At 34.7% G+C, this 16,119-nt stretch overlaps 1 protein-coding gene across 1 annotated transcript; it reads right to left on the reverse strand.

Annotated features, from left to right (window-relative positions):
* Window positions 1-1,066: 1,066 nt before the first annotated feature.
* Window positions 1,067-3,294, reverse strand: LOC141397797 (uncharacterized). The gene is made up of 3 exons (XM_073974534.1): window positions 2,978-3,294; window positions 1,780-2,580; window positions 1,067-1,627 (listed from the first exon to the last, which is right to left on the reverse strand). Exons 1-3 carry the CDS (start codon window positions 3,206-3,208, stop codon window positions 1,226-1,228), a joined length of 1,434 nt encoding a protein of 477 aa, XP_073830635.1. The 5' UTR covers window positions 3,209-3,294; the 3' UTR covers window positions 1,067-1,225.
* Window positions 3,295-16,119: the final 12,825 nt, after the last annotated feature.

The raw sequence follows: 16,119 nt of genomic DNA on the forward strand, positions 1-16,119 counted from the left end.
AACAAAATTCGGACGATACGGCCGATATCTGATGCGAAATCGTAACGGTATCTTAACGAAAGTTGTATAAAGTGGTTGACATAATTTCGGAACGAAATGTCGTAGCGACATCGGATCGATTTCGGTCCGATTTCGTAACGAAATCTAAAGAAAATCCTTGGGAAATTCGGAAAGGAAATTTCTATCCGACATTCGTTCCGAAATCTGAACGAAATCGGTACAATATCTGAACTATTTCCTCTCCGAAAAATCGTTTAGAAATCGGAACGAAATCTGAACGACTTTGCTTCCGAAATTGTTCAGACGTGTCGGACATCAGACATTTGGTTTGCTGGGTCGTTGTAGAGTCTATAATATATGTATGTAATTGCATTACATTTCATGAAGTCGACAAAAAATATTAAACATCAAACAGTTAGACTTTAATTTCAGAGGACTTAAGGGACTCCTTAAATTAATACAGATTGTGTCGACGTTGTTGACCCAGTCGTTCGAGCTTTCTACAGTACATATACATATGTACCTTTGAAAAACTGGATGTACGTCATCATGATATAATAGCCTGGGTGTCTGATAATTTTATTATCTCCCAAAAAATGTTTACGTAAAATGCTCCGGTTAAATCTTTTGCATATATTTTCTTTACCGGCAGTATTCGGAAATATATGAAATACTTACCACATATAGTGCTTATTATGCTGTTTCCAATGATGTATAATTTTTGCTGGGGAAATGTATACTTCCGAATGTCTCAAATCCACGGCCGAAGACCGGCTGTTAAAAGAAACTTACGATTTTTGAAATAAATTGCAAACTGTCGGTAAAGGAAATTTGTTCCAAATCTTAATAGTCTGTTTGATTTTTTTGGGTATGTGGGTTAGGCCGTTTTGGCTTATTAAATGTTCTTGGTGGATTCCTCGCAAGAAAATAATTGACAAGAGAATAGGGCTGAATTCGCCTTTTGTATTACCTTCCAAAAATTTGCCCTGCTGTATTCCTTGCAATACAAATTTTAACACCAAGAAGAGAAGGACGAGTCCCGTGTAACATTACGAAACGAATCTTATTGTAATAAAATCACTTTATTTTACTTTTGTTTATTTAATACGATTTCTGATTTATGCCAATATACATACGTACCTTAAATTTATCTACCATTGAGACCTACATATCTATATAGATCTCTTATTTTCAATTGTTTTCCCAAAATTTCCTTACAGGGGTTTTAATTGGAACTCTTATGTATTTTCTTATGCAAATATAAACTATTTCGCGATGCATACGACCGATCACACTGATCACATTGGTAACTTTTTTGACCCGAATGTGTTAGTAGATGTTGATTAAGTTCACTGTTTTGTTTAAAAGATTTGTCACACAATGAACATGCATACGGCCGTTCTCCGGTGTGAGTTCTGATATGACGCTTTAAATCATCAGGACGTAAAAATGTTTTCGAACAATAATCACAACAGTTTTTCTCCACTACAGGTTTATGCGAATTCATGTGACGTGATAAAGATTGTGTATGTGAAAAGAAAGCAAGACATTCTCGACACTGATATGCTTTGCTATTTGGATGTTCTTCTTTGACGTGGGCAACTAGGTCACACTGACGTTGAAATTTCTAAAATGGAAAAAGGGCCAATAAGTAACATACTTCTGATTATGTGATTCATCAGTATGGGAAATAAACCTTTAGCGTTTCTATTCCCCCCATTCTAAGAGAAGAAAATAAAATAAATTGCAGTAAATTTTGACAAAAAAAAATCCACTTACCCTTTTACAAATACCACATTCGGTACTCTCAAGTAAAGGCTTTTTGATTCTGGGCTGTTTGTGTTTAAACAACTGTTTCCTTTCGTTTTTAGGTTTTGCGATTTTTCCCTTAAATTGTTGCTTTACAAGCTTTGTTTCTGTAATGCTCCCCATTTCATCGTTATCTTCCTCGATAACATAGATATCTTGCAACATATCTTCAACATCATCTTCGGTTATATAATTGTCAGTATCACAAGGACTTTCGATTTGATCTGTTATGTTTTCTATATGTTCATCTTTCCTTTTTTCGGTCCATTCATTTTGTTTACTGTCATTATAGGCTTGTGATTCATTATTCTCTTCTCGGATGGAACCATTGCTTTCGTAGTCCACTGAATGACTGAGTTGTGTATCAATAAATCCATCATTATCCGTATATTCGTCTCGTACAGTACTTTCGCTTTCAATATCCACTGTATCATCGCTTTGTGTATCAATAAAATTATCTTTCTCATCCACTTCCATAACTGCATCTTTAACTTGGTTTTTAGTTTCCAAGACTTTCTCTTCATTGGTAATTGTAATAACATGGATATCATCTTGTTGTATCGTTGTACTTGAACAAGCTTCATTATCATGTTCATCCGTCACACGTTCCTTACTTCGCTCAATATTTTCCTTAGCTCCGTTTAATTTCTCCAATAATTTTCTTAGAACGCATTGAGCCTTTTCTATTTGCACCGAAAAGTAATATAAATTTGTCATGTTTTCCAGGCACTGCTTACACATTTTGGAAGGCAATTCATCACACTCTACTATCTGGAAGATATAAAAAAATGAATGGAGCAACTGGATTCGGTTGGTTTTTTGAATTATTGCCACAGGTAGGTCTTGGAATGCCTAATACGCCAATATGTGTTTTATATTGGTAAATTCCATACATCCATAGAAGATATAAACACCAAAATTCAGAATATTCCTATGGATTTTGGCGTAAATTTAGTTATGGGCATTACATGAATTGTTAAAGAGTTTATATCACACGTATTGAAAACAGCCAACCTTGGCCGGGAATTTAGTATTTCACCTACCCGAAGTAAGTCCAAAAATCTATTGGTCTAATCAGCATTCCAAGACCTACCTGCAGCAAAAACTACGGAGCGATTTGAATCAATATAATATACAAATAAAGCACATCCCGAATCCTAACACTCACTTTGATGCTTGTAATTTTTTCCAGCATTTCATTAGCCGGCAAAAGACATCTTCTATCCGAATCCATAATACACATCTTAGACACCTCCACATCAGAGTCTTTAGTTTCATTTAAACATGTCCTACACAATTGCCAGTTATTCACTTCCATTAAAGATAATTCACTTTGTGTAGACTCTTTAAATTCCAACATAAATTCATAGTAAACAATTTTGCGCATAGATGAATTCATTTTTTAAATATGCCGATTCAATTGAAGTCTAGGCGCCCCGTAAACAAAAATTCCATCGTTTCTATTTACATTTTAAACAGCTGATCGCATTTTGTCTTCAACGTTGCCAACTTTTAGACAACAGTGCAGGCTTGTAGCGCATTTACATTAAATGTATAATGTCCAATTTACATTAGCAACTTTTTTGTCATTTAGAGCTGTTTCGTCATTTATTTGCTAAAACATGCAACATTTTGCGTCATTTACCATACAAAAATAAATGACGATAGCTACGTCATTTATTCTAAACAACGCACGAAAACACCATACTTTTATACGCAACCCTGCTTTTTCGTCATAAACTACCGAAAAATGCAGCTGTTTTATGATGTCTTTGTTTGTTTGTGTGTGTCGTAGAAAAACAAAAATACTCAAACGGTGACAAAAGTGAAAATAAATGGTTTTGGAATTAATTTAAGTTATTTGATACACATTTGTGTTGTGAAATTCCTATTTTTCTGAATAAATATATTGTGTGAGTGTGTTTGTGTTATTGTATAAGTGTGTATGTGCGATTGTGTGCGTAAGCAAATGACGCAAAAAAACAGATGTAAATACACTTCATTTGATTCTAGGATTTCGTAAAACGAAATCATTTAATATGCATATGTAAATTGGACTTAACTAGGCGTTTACACGAGACATTCTGTCTGCAAATACAACTCTGATTTACTAACACATACATACATTTGTCGGCTGTCTCCCAGCTGTCCATCATTTTTTCACAGACAGTCGTGTTAACAAATTTTTACATTTTTGTAAAAATAAGTGAGATAACAAATGAAATGTATTGAAAACAAAAGGACATGAACAATTTGAACATTCATAATTTTATGCTTTGTTTACATTTACGAAATCCACTCGATTTCAACTGTCAATTCCTTTGCGAATACGTCAAATGAAAACTCATCTGAAATCAATTGGATTTCATTTGGCGTTTAAGCAATGGATTTGACAGTTGAAATCGAGTGGATTTCGTAAATATAAACGTAGCATTACACTGTTTTTGCAGTTTTGGGTTTTTGACAACCAAAACATGTACTAAACTGTCCTGTCATATGTAAACGTAGGGTAAGGCACATCTTACATTCCCCAGCAAAAAGTTTGCATCCGCGGATGCAGTTGAATCACTACAAGTGTACAGTACAATTGCCGTTGTAGTACATCTTTTCCTATGAATTCACTTATGAATTTTACAAGAGAGCGCGCAGCTAGGATGTACTCCATTTTGCTTCCACAGCACACAGCTAGGATGCACTCCATTTTCGATCCAAATCACAGCTTTTGATGTTGTGTTTTGGATTGAATTTAAAGGCACTCATCGGATTTCATTTTTAGTCAGTCTAAAGATGCAATAAAAATGCATGCCATTGCGAAATATCCCAGAATAAATAAAATGCATTTAATATTTGTGTAAAACAAGAACACAAAGAACTTTATTATATAGACACAAATTAAAAAAAGTTTCCATTAAATTCAATCACATTTGAGCTTACTTCCTCCGTTCTCAATTTAATTCAAGCGCATCTGATTTTGCTTCATCATCCAAACGGTTTTTTATGTCGCCTTCCCATCACTAGTTCAGCTTTCGACATGGACTCCAACTCCGCTCCATTAAAATTTTCCGTCTAGTGAATTACCGCAAAAATTTTCGCATCTTCAGTTTTTATTTCTTTATTTTATAACAAATTCTCCTGTCTTTTGAAGAAATGTGTAGGGATCAAGCAACTGGGTTTTTTCCGTAGGGATCTCTACAGCAACTGCTTATAAAATGGATCGCATGGAGTGCATTTTTCATAACTCTGTTGGACTACATCGAGAGATGTTGTGAAATCATAACTCCAATTGCACAACTTCCAAAATTTTTTACTGGGTACATCTATTCCTAGGAATTCACTTATGAATTTTACAAGCCCAGCAAAAAGTTTGCATCCACGGATGCAGTTGAATCACTATAAGTGTACAGCATATTTGCCGTTGCAGTACATCTTTTTTTCTATGAATTCACTAATGAATTTTACAAGAGAGCGCGCAGCTAGGATGCACTTTATTTTGCTTCCACGGCACCCAGCTAGGATGCACTCCGTTTTCGATCCAAATCTTAGCTTTTGATGTAGTCGTTTGGATTGAATTTAAGGGCACTCTTCGGATTGTGCTTTTAATCAATCTAATGATGCAGTAAAAATTCAAGCTATTGCTAAATATCCCAGAATAAATAAAATGCATTTATTGTTTGTGTAAAAAAAGAATACAAAGAACTTTATTATATAAACACAAATTAAAAAAAGTTTCCATTAAATTCAATCAGTGTACCCAGCAAAAAATTTTGGAAGTTGTTCAATTGGAGTTCTTTCGATGTAGTCCAACAAAGTTATGAAAAATGCACTCCGTTCGATACATTTTATAAGCAGTTGCTGTAGAGATCCCTACAGAAAAAACAGTTGGATGAACCCTATACATTTCTTCAAAAGATAAACAAGAGCCCAGCAAAAAATTTTGGAAGTTATGATTTCACAACATCTTTCGATGTACTCCAACAGAGTTATGAAAAATGCACTCCGTTCGATACATTTTATAAGCAGTTGCTGTAGAAATCCCTACAGAAAAAAACAGTTGGTTGATCCCTACACATTTCTTCAAAAGATAAGCAAGAGTGTATACATTTCGAAGAATTTGTTATAAAATAAAGATATAACAACTTAAGTTGCGAACATTTTTGCGGTAATTCATGAGTCGGAAATTTTTAAGGGAGTGGAGTTGGAGTCCCTGTGGAAAGCTGAACTAGTGATGGGAAGGCAACATAAAAAAATTAGGTTGATTGAAGAAAATCAGATGCGCTTGAATTAAATCGAGAACAGAGGAAGTAAGCTCAAATGTGATTGAATTTAATGGAAACTTTTTTTAATTTGTGTCTATATAATAAAGTTCTTTGTGTTCTTGTTTTACACAAATATTAAATGCATTTTATTTATTCTGGGATATTTCGCAATGGCATGCATTTTTATTGCATCTTTAGACTGACTAAAAATGAAATCCGATGAGTGCCTTTAAATTCAATCCAAAACACTACATCAAAAGCTGTGATTTGGATCGAAAATGGAGTGCATCCTATCTGTGTGCTGTGGAAGCAAAATGGAGTGCATCCTAGCTGCGCGCTCTCTTGTAAAATTCATAAGTGAATTCATAGGAAAAGATGTACTCCAACGGCAAATGTACTGTACACTTGTAGTGATTCAACTTCCTCCGTTCTCCATTTATTCCAAGCGCAACTGATTTTGCTACGTCATCCTAACGTATTTTAAGTCGCCTTCCCATCACTAGAGTAGAGGGGTAATGGCGGTTCTGGATCACAAAAGCGCCTTTTTTGCCTATTCGGCCCACTGTGCAGGCTGTGTGTGTGTGTGAGAGAGAGAGAGAGAGAGAGAGAGATTGTGTGTGTGAGAGAGAGTGTGTGTGTGTGAGAGAGAGAGTGTGTGTGAGAGAGAGAACAAGAGAGAGAGAGATCACTAGATCGAGAGAGTATTTGGAGAGATCTTAAATGTAAACATAGCTTAAATATATACAAAATATTAGGGTGTCTCAAAAATATTACCTCCAAAAATATTAGGGTTGCCACATTTACCGCTTAAATTAAAAAATATTACGTTGAATCATGAAATATGGGGTCCCCAATGTGAGAGTTAGGATAAGGACCAGCCCTAAGAAGCAATTCTTACCCGAACAGACCTATTGTGCGAGAGAGTTTTATTCAAACAAATGTATGGCATTAGAGAACATATGAGAAAACTAAAATAAGAGAGGGAGAGAGTAAACTAATAGACGGTTATACATTTACCCATTTACATGCATGTATCTCCAGATAGTTAGGATAAAGACCAGCTAAAAGATGAAATTTTTGTCGATTTGAACCACTGTGCGAGTCAGTTGGAGTCAAACAAATGATTTAGTGGAGTAAATCTAGAGGACCACATTTAACCTGTATATGTGTGTAAGGGAGGCAGACCTTGATTTCGGGAGAGAAACACATTTATCCTGTATATGTGTGGGAGGGAGCCAGCCAGACCGAGAAGTTGAGAGAGAGCCACATTTGATTGCTAATGTAAACAAAATACATTTATTTTAATATATGTCTGTCCGTAAGCATGCCGAATCATGATCGTAATCAAAGTGGATTTTTCCGTCCGTCCGCCAGTCTCTCTGTGAGCATGTTCATTCATGTTCATAACTTAACATATGTATACCCAATTAATTTCACAATATTGTGAAATTCATGTTTTAGCATACTACAGTTTTCGTATAAAAAGCAAATAATCTTAAATAAGATTCAATGTATATCCAATTAATTTCACAAGTTTGTGAAATTATTGATGATGGTCAGGTTCGTTCGTCTTTTGAATTTCATAACGCTATGAGTTGAGATGAATGTCAGAGTATCTCATATTGCAACAAAAACCCAAGAATAAACATTAAGTGACCATGAAATGATTCGTACAAATTCTCTCCTTTGTTATATTCCATGTTAGCGTACTGGTGATCGATACATTGACCAAAAATTTGATTTTTTGTCACCGAGCATTTAGGCAATTTGTTTACATTTAGACAAATGTAAACAAATCTGCAGTATTCAATGCTACAAGAATATTTCTTTGTTCGTAGGAAATCTTGCCCTTTGTGGGTATTACCCAGTTTGAGTCTGCAATGCATGTGTTTATGTTGACCATCATTTGGAGGGGGGTAGGGGGTCAAGTGTGAGGTGGGGATTAGGTTGAGGGCGGATTTTGATGCTGGAATACAATCAATACTTTGATTCATCTAAATAATTATATCAGAACTTAACACGTCACATATTATTAACGGAGCTTAAATGCACTGCACAGTGGGTCAAAACAACAAAAATAACATCCAAAATGTTAGGCTGAACCAAATTTAGAGTAAGTCTAAATTAAATCATATGTATGAGTGAGGGTATAACATTATTGTCATCAAAAACATACACATACATATATAAGCGTTTAAATTTAGGCAAGGCAAAATATGAAACAAAGTTGGATATTTTATCTCCAGTATGTGTGGGAAGCAAAATATGAAACAATGTTGCATATTTAGCATCCTATATATGTGAGAGAGGGAGCGATAGACAGAGTACTGGAAAAGTCCCCCAGATTTTTACGTTAATGTAATCAAAATTACATGTCAATGTATATGTAAGCGTAAAAATATAAGCAAGGCAAAATATTAAACAAAGTTGCATAATTTACCTCCAGTATACATGGGAACAAAATATGATACAATGTTGCATATTTTTACCTCCCGTATATGTGAAAGAGGGAGATGAAATAGATAGAGAATTGGGAAAAACCCCCAACATTTTGCGTTAATATAATCAAAGAAAAAAAAAAAAAAAACAAGTCAAAGCGTTTAAGGCCTGGGAATTTCGTACTCGTAACTTAAGTTAATTTGAGTTTAAATAAATAGGAATGAGAGAGTCTCAGTTATTGTATGACTTCAACCAGGAGTAAATATCAATGGTCACCATTTGTTATGCTCTCCATACTCGATGTTAGCGGGTTGGAGATTGATACATGGACCCAATAATTAGATTTTTTATTTTAAATTTTGCCTGTTAGAGCGAAGATCATTTTTAATGATTTCTATTAATTTTCTCGTTTAGAGTTAAGCTTGATCAGTTTTAATGATTTCTATTAATTTTCTCGTTTAGAGTTAAGCTTGATTTTTTGTCAACAAGAACGTAGACAATTTGGTTACATTTAATCAAATGTAAACAAAAGTGGTTGTATTTAGGATTGAGGAGAAATAAACTACATATAACTTCATCAATAAATGGCTAGCAATACATGGAACATTTTCTACCAGAAGAGGTTCACTTGACAAAGATCAAAAATATGTCCACAATATAAAAACAATGTACTGCATTCGTTGATATAGCAAATTTTGCATAAATTTGCATCTGATATTGAATAGAAAGTTTTCTTAATGTCTATTTATCCAGCAGATGTTGTGGTATATCAGATGTTATGGAAGCTTGAATCATTGTTTACTCCAAAAATATCATAACCAAGAAGAATACTTTCCAACATACCGACAATTATTATATGCCTCGTCAATAATGTGTAATTAGGTGACCAACGATGATGTTCATGTAAGGTTTATCTTCATGTTCCTAAAAACCAATTTCCACCTCATACCAGAACGGACCAATTCATTGATATCTAAAAATCCAATGGCTAATTTTCAAACGTTTGTAAGCGTTCATCTTCACGATGGAATCTATTATCCATGACATAGGATGGTTTTTTGTTTTTGTAATTTCCAATAAACCGCTGACAGAAATATACTCCATTTCATCAAAATACAAAGGGATCACTGATGTGAATAGGGTTAAGGGGCTTTGCGCAGAGTTTCATGCCAAAAAGACTGGACAAATGATTATGCTTGATGTCTGCGCTTAACAAAGATATTGAATAATCTACTGTTTAACAGCATGTTTATTCAGGGTCATGATTAAACATGCCATCTATCCAAATAATTCCCAAAGATTGTGAATTTCATATTTATACATTTTGCATATTATAGCAATTTGGAATTCATGGTAAGGTTCAGGTTGGGTTCAGATTTGGTTGTGTTCAGATTGTGTTCAGGTTGGGATCAGTGAAGGTTCAGGTTGGGTTGAGGCTGGGTTCAGATTGGGTTGGGTTCAGATTGGGTTGGGTTGAGTTCAGGTTGGGTTGGGTTCAGGTGGGGTAGGGTTCAGGTTGGGTTGGGTTGGGTTCAGGTTGGGTTGGGTTGGGTTCAGGTTGGGTTGGGTTCAGGTGGGGTTGGGTTCAGGTTAGGTTGGGTTCAGGTGGGGTTGGGTTCAGGTTAGGTTGGGTTAGGATGGGGTTCTATATATATTGTATCAATAACTCAAATTTAACAGTATAACTCTAACAATGGAAGAAGAAATGTTAAAACGGCTGGTTCAATCCCGCAATGTTTTGAAAAGAAAATTTCAAAACATTAAAAGGGGAGAACAAGCAAGAACAACCCAATTGGAAAATACCTTTAAACCTATAACAGATGAATTAAACAAATTAGTTAAAACAACAAGTAAAAATGCATCCAAATACATGATTCCTAAAACAGAAAATATACCCGAGTATGGGAAATCATCGTTTTCCAGTAACAAGAGATATAAGGAAGATGTTAAAGAAGAAACCACTCCAAGTGATGATGAGTACGAAGAAGATAATAATCAAGATGACTCAAGTAACGACGAGGGTGGAGAAGAATCTTTTTATTCTGATCATGATGACTATGATTATGAAAACAATCTTCTTCAATTGAAAATCAATAATAATCTGGATACTGTATACGGTCCACATAAAAATGTTAATGGGGAATGGAAATTTGGAGATAAACCTTTAGAAATAAATAATGAAAAAATTATGGTAGGAAACCAGAATTGGGCACTCACACCAGGCTTATTTGAACTCCTCTTTCATCAAAAGCCCAAAAACTACGATGAATCAGAGTTGGAGATATATAAGAAAATTTTACTGGATTCAAATGCACATAAAGTAAACTACAAACATAATGAACGAGTAAAATCTAACAAAGGATATAAATACACTAATATAATAAAGAAGATAGTCGATGGTACTCACACTGGTAAAGGCCTAATGAGAGTAAATCCCGAAAAACCTCAATATGAATATTGGGACGATCCCAATGTTCTTGTTGAACGACTACAGCTGTTGGTGGAATCAAATCAAAGTGGAAAATATGATCATACAAATGAGATGGTCTCTATAATTGAAGAACTACGAGAGGCAGATATTATATATTAATCATATTTTATATTATATCAAATGTGTACATTGCGATTACGAAATAAATGCAATCTATCTCCATCGTAATATTGTTGTTTTTATTTATTTTTTTAATGCGTATTAGTCATTGATATATATTTATAATAAGGACTTTGAAACTGTGACAATCATGAGAAATATTTCCCGGACCATCAGTAAGGTAAAATCCAAACCAAATATGAACCCAACCCCACCTGAACCCAACCCAACCTGAACTCAACCCAACCCAATCTGAACCCAGCCTCAACCCAACCTGAACCTTCCCTGATCCCAACCTGAACACAATCTGAACCCAACCTAATCTGAACCCAACCTGAACCTTACCATGAATTCAGGAAGACTGGATACTGTAGATTTTTTCGAACTTGAGCTACCTTATTCCAAATTGCGATAATATGCAAAATGTAATGTCCAGCAGTATAAATATGAAATTCACAATCTTTGGGAATTATTTGGATAGATGGCATGTTTAATCATGACCATGAATAAACATGCTGTTAAACAGTAGATTATTCAATATCTTTGTTAAGCGCAGACATCAAGCATAATCATTTGTCCAGTCTTTTTGGCATGAAACTCTGCGCAAAGCCCCTTAACCCTATTCACATCAGTGATCCCTTTGTATTTTGATGAAATGGAGTATATTTCTGTCAGCGGTTTATTGGAAATTACAAAAACAAAAAACCATCCTATGTCATGGATAATAGATTCCATCGTGAAGATGAACGCTTACAAACGTTTGAAAATTAGCCATTGGATTTTTAGATATCAATGAATTGGTCCGTTCTGGTATGAGGTGGAAATTGGTTTTTAGGAACATGAAGATAAACCTTACATGAACATCATCGTTGGTCACCTAATTACACATTATTGACGAGGCATATAATAATTGTCGGTATGTTGGAAAGTATTCTTCTTGGTTATGATATTTTTGGAGTAAACAATGATTCAAGCTTCCATAACATCTGATATACCACAACATCTGCTGGATAAATAGACATTAAGAAAACTTTCTATTCAATATCAGATGCAAATTTATGCAAAATTTGCTATATCAACGAATGCAGTACATTGTTTTTATATTGTGGACATATTTTTGATCTTTGTCAAGTGAACCTCTTCTGGTAGAAAATGTTCCATGTATTGCTAGCCATTTATTGATGAAGTTATATGTAGTTTATTTCTCCTCAATCCTAAATACAACCACTTTTGTTTACATTTGATTAAATGTAACCAAATTGTCTACGTTCTTGTTGACAAAAAATCAAGCTTAACTCTAAACGAGAAAATTAATAGAAATCATTAAAACTGATCAAGCTTAACTCTAAACGAGAAAATTAATAGAAATCATTAAAAATGATCTTCGCTCTAACAGGCAAAATTTAAAATAAAAAATCTAATTATTGGGTCCATGTATCAATCTCCAACCCGCTAACATCGAGTATGGAGAGCATAACAAATGGTGACCATTGATATTTACTCCTGGTTGAAGTCATACAATAACTGAGACTCTCTCATTCCTATTTATTTAAACTCAAATTAACTTAAGTTACGAGTACGAAATTCCCAGGCCTTAAACGCTTTGACTTGTTTTTTTTTTTTTTTCTTTGATTATATTAACGCAAAATGTTGGGGGTTTTTCCCAATTCTCTATCTATTTCATCTCCCTCTTTCACATATACGGGAGGTAAAAATATGCAACATTGTATCATATTTTGTTCCCATGTATACTGGAGGTAAATTATGCAACTTTGTTTAATATTTTGCCTTGCTTATATTTTTACGCTTACATATACATTGACATGTAATTTTGATTACATTAACGTAAAAATCTGGGGGACTTTTCCAGTACTCTGTCTATCGCTCCCTCTCTCACATATATAGGATGCTAAATATGCAACATTGTTTCATATTTTGCTTCCCACACATACTGGAGATAAAATATCCAACTTTGTTTCATATTTTGCCTTGCCTAAATTTAAACGCTTATATATGTATGTGTATGTTTTTGATGACAATAATGTTATACCCTCACTCATACATATGATTTAATTTAGACTTACTCTAAATTTGGTTCAGCCTAACATTTTGGATGTTATTTTTGTTGTTTTGACCCACTGTGCAGTGCATTTAAGCTCCGTTAATAATATGTGACGTGTTAAGTTCTGATATAATTATTTAGATGAATCAAAGTATTGATTGTATTCCAGCATCAAAATCCGCCCTCAACCTAATCCCCACCTCACACTTGACCCCCTACCCCCCTCCAAATGATGGTCAACATAAACACATGCATTGCAGACTCAAACTGGGTAATACCCACAAAGGGCAAGATTTCCTACGAACAAAGAAATATTCTTGTAGCATTGAATACTGCAGATTTGTTTACATTTGTCTAAATGTAAACAAATTGCCTAAATGCTCGGTGACAAAAAATCAAATTTTTGGTCAATGTATCGATCACCAGTACGCTAACATGGAATATAACAAAGGAGAGAATTTGTACGAATCATTTCATGGTCACTTAATGTTTATTCTTGGGTTTTTGTTGCAATATGAGATACTCTGACATTCATCTCAACTCATAGCGTTATGAAATTCAAAAGACGAACGAACCTGACCATCATCAATAATTTCACAAACTTGTGAAATTAATTGGATATACATTGAATCTTATTTAAGATTATTTGCTTTTTATACGAAAACTGTAGTATGCTAAAACATGAATTTCACAATATTGTGAAATTAATTGGGTATACATATGTTAAGTTATGAACATGAATGAACATGCTCACAGAGAGACTGGCGGACGGACGGAAAAATCCACTTTGATTACGATCATGATTCGGCATGCTTACGGACAGACATATATTAAAATAAATGTATTTTGTTTACATTAGCAATCAAATGTGGCTCTCTCTCAACTTCTCGGTCTGGCTGGCTCCCTCCCACACATATACAGGATAAATGTGTTTCTCTCCCGAAATCAAGGTCTGCCTCCCTTACACACATATACAGGTTAAATGTGGTCCTCTAGATTTACTCCACTAAATCATTTGTTTGACTCCAACTGACTCGCACAGTGGTTCAAATCGACAAAAATTTCATCTTTTAGCTGGTCTTTATCCTAACTATCTGGAGATACATGCATGTAAATGGGTAAATGTATAACCGTCTATTAGTTTACTCTCTCCCTCTCTTATTTTAGTTTTCTCATATGTTCTCTAATGCCATACATTTGTTTGAATAAAACTCTCTCGCACAATAGGTCTGTTCGGGTAAGAATTGCTTCTTAGGGCTGGTCCTTATCCTAACTCTCACATTGGGGACCCCATATTTCATGATTCAACGTAATATTTTTTAATTTAAGCGGTAAATGTGGCAACCCTAATATTTTTGGAGGTAATATTTTTGAGACACCCTAATATTTTGTATATATTTAAGCTATGTTTACATTTAAGATCTCTCCAAATACTCTCTCGATCTAGTGATCTCTCTCTCTCTTGTTCTCTCTCACACACACTCTCTCTCACACACACACTCTCTCGCTCTCACACACACACACACTCACTCTCTCTCTCACACACACACACACACACACACAGCCTGCACAGTGGGCCGAATAGGCAAAAAAGGCGCTTTTGTGATCCAGAACCGCCATTACCCCTCTACTCACTAGTTCAGCTTTCGACTCCAACTCCACTCCATTCAACATTTCCGTCTCATAAATTACCACAAAAATGTTCGCAACTTAAGTTTTTATTTTTTTATTTTATAACAAATTCTTCTCTCTTATTTTTCGAAATATGTATGTATATTCACACTTGTTTCTCTTTTGAAGAATTTATGTCGGCAGCGACGGGTAGGGATCAACCAACTGTTTTTGTTTTGTAGGGATCTCTAAAGTAAAACATTGTTCCACAACATCCCATACGGGACAAGGGAGACTTCTCTCATATCAATGAGTGCACCCCGATTCGTATTTAGCTCAATGATATGGGACATACTGTTTATCGCCGAGTCCGAACGGCGTGTCTTAAGACACCACTTGTGGATGAAGAAGTTTTTCAAGGCTGAAATACACAGGAAATGTCGCCAACATTACTGAGGGGTATTTTGCCACCGTTGAAAAATGTTTGATATTGCCTGGCCGGGGAATCGAACCCCCGACCTCGACCCGATCTCTAAAGTAACTGCTTATAAAATGTATCGAACGGAGTGCATTTTTCATAACTCTGTTGGACTACATGCAATCATAACTCCAATTGCTCAACTTCCAATTTTTTTGCTGGGTGGACGTACAATATGTGCATATGGTAGAGCTGGCAAACCATCGATATTCCCAACATTAGATATTTTCGATATAATGTTTTAAAATATCGATTGCTATCGATATTATCGTTAAGTTGTCATCGCCATTAATTTGGAGATGAAAATGGCGGAAATGTCAATGATTTTCTTGAAAAGCAGCGAAATTTCTATTTATTTCAATGGATTTCAGGTTAGGGGTTTTTATTCCGATAATATCGATAGGCAAAACTATCTATCGATATTGAATTTTTAAATAATAATCGATGGTACTATCGATAATATCGATTATTATTTAAAAATTCAATATCGATATTATCGGAATAAAAACATGTAACATGTAGTGGGATTCTGTAACTCATTTTTGCTGTTACCGACAAAAATCGGTAAAATTAAATCGCAAAATTATGACTAAAAACTTAAAGAAAAGTTGGCATCGCTGTTTGTGACGGTAGAGGCTAGCGACTACTTTTTATTCATCGTAAACTTACCGAAAAATTTTGGTAATTATCGAAATTATAAGCATTTTAATTTTACCGACAATTATCGATAACAGCAAAAATGAGTTACAGAATCCCACTACTGAAATACATTGAAATAAATAGTGTACAGTACAAGTGCCGTTGGAGTACATCTTTTCCCAGCAAAATGTTTGCATCCGTGGATGCGGTTTCTTCAGTACAAGTGTACAGTACA

Source organism: Musca autumnalis, unplaced genomic scaffold (assembly GCF_047663935.1).
Source record: "Musca autumnalis isolate F117 unplaced genomic scaffold, ASM4766393v1 scaffold_3, whole genome shotgun sequence".
Taxonomy (NCBI): Eukaryota; Metazoa; Arthropoda; class Insecta; order Diptera; family Muscidae; genus Musca; species Musca autumnalis.

Excerpts from the sequence above, each read along its gene's own strand:
- LOC141397797 (XM_073974534.1), bottom strand. The coding sequence starts at position 3,208 with ATGAATTCATCTATGCGCAAAATTGTTTACTATGAATTTATGTTGGAA. Across the intron at positions 2,581-2,977 it reads AAAAAATTACAAGCATCAAA|ATAGTAGAGTGTGATGAATT; the intron begins GTGAGTGTTAGG and ends TATATCTTCCAG. Across the intron at positions 1,628-1,779 it reads AATGTGGTATTTGTAAAAGG|AAATTTCAACGTCAGTGTGA; the intron begins GTAAGTGGATTT and ends TTTCCATTTTAG.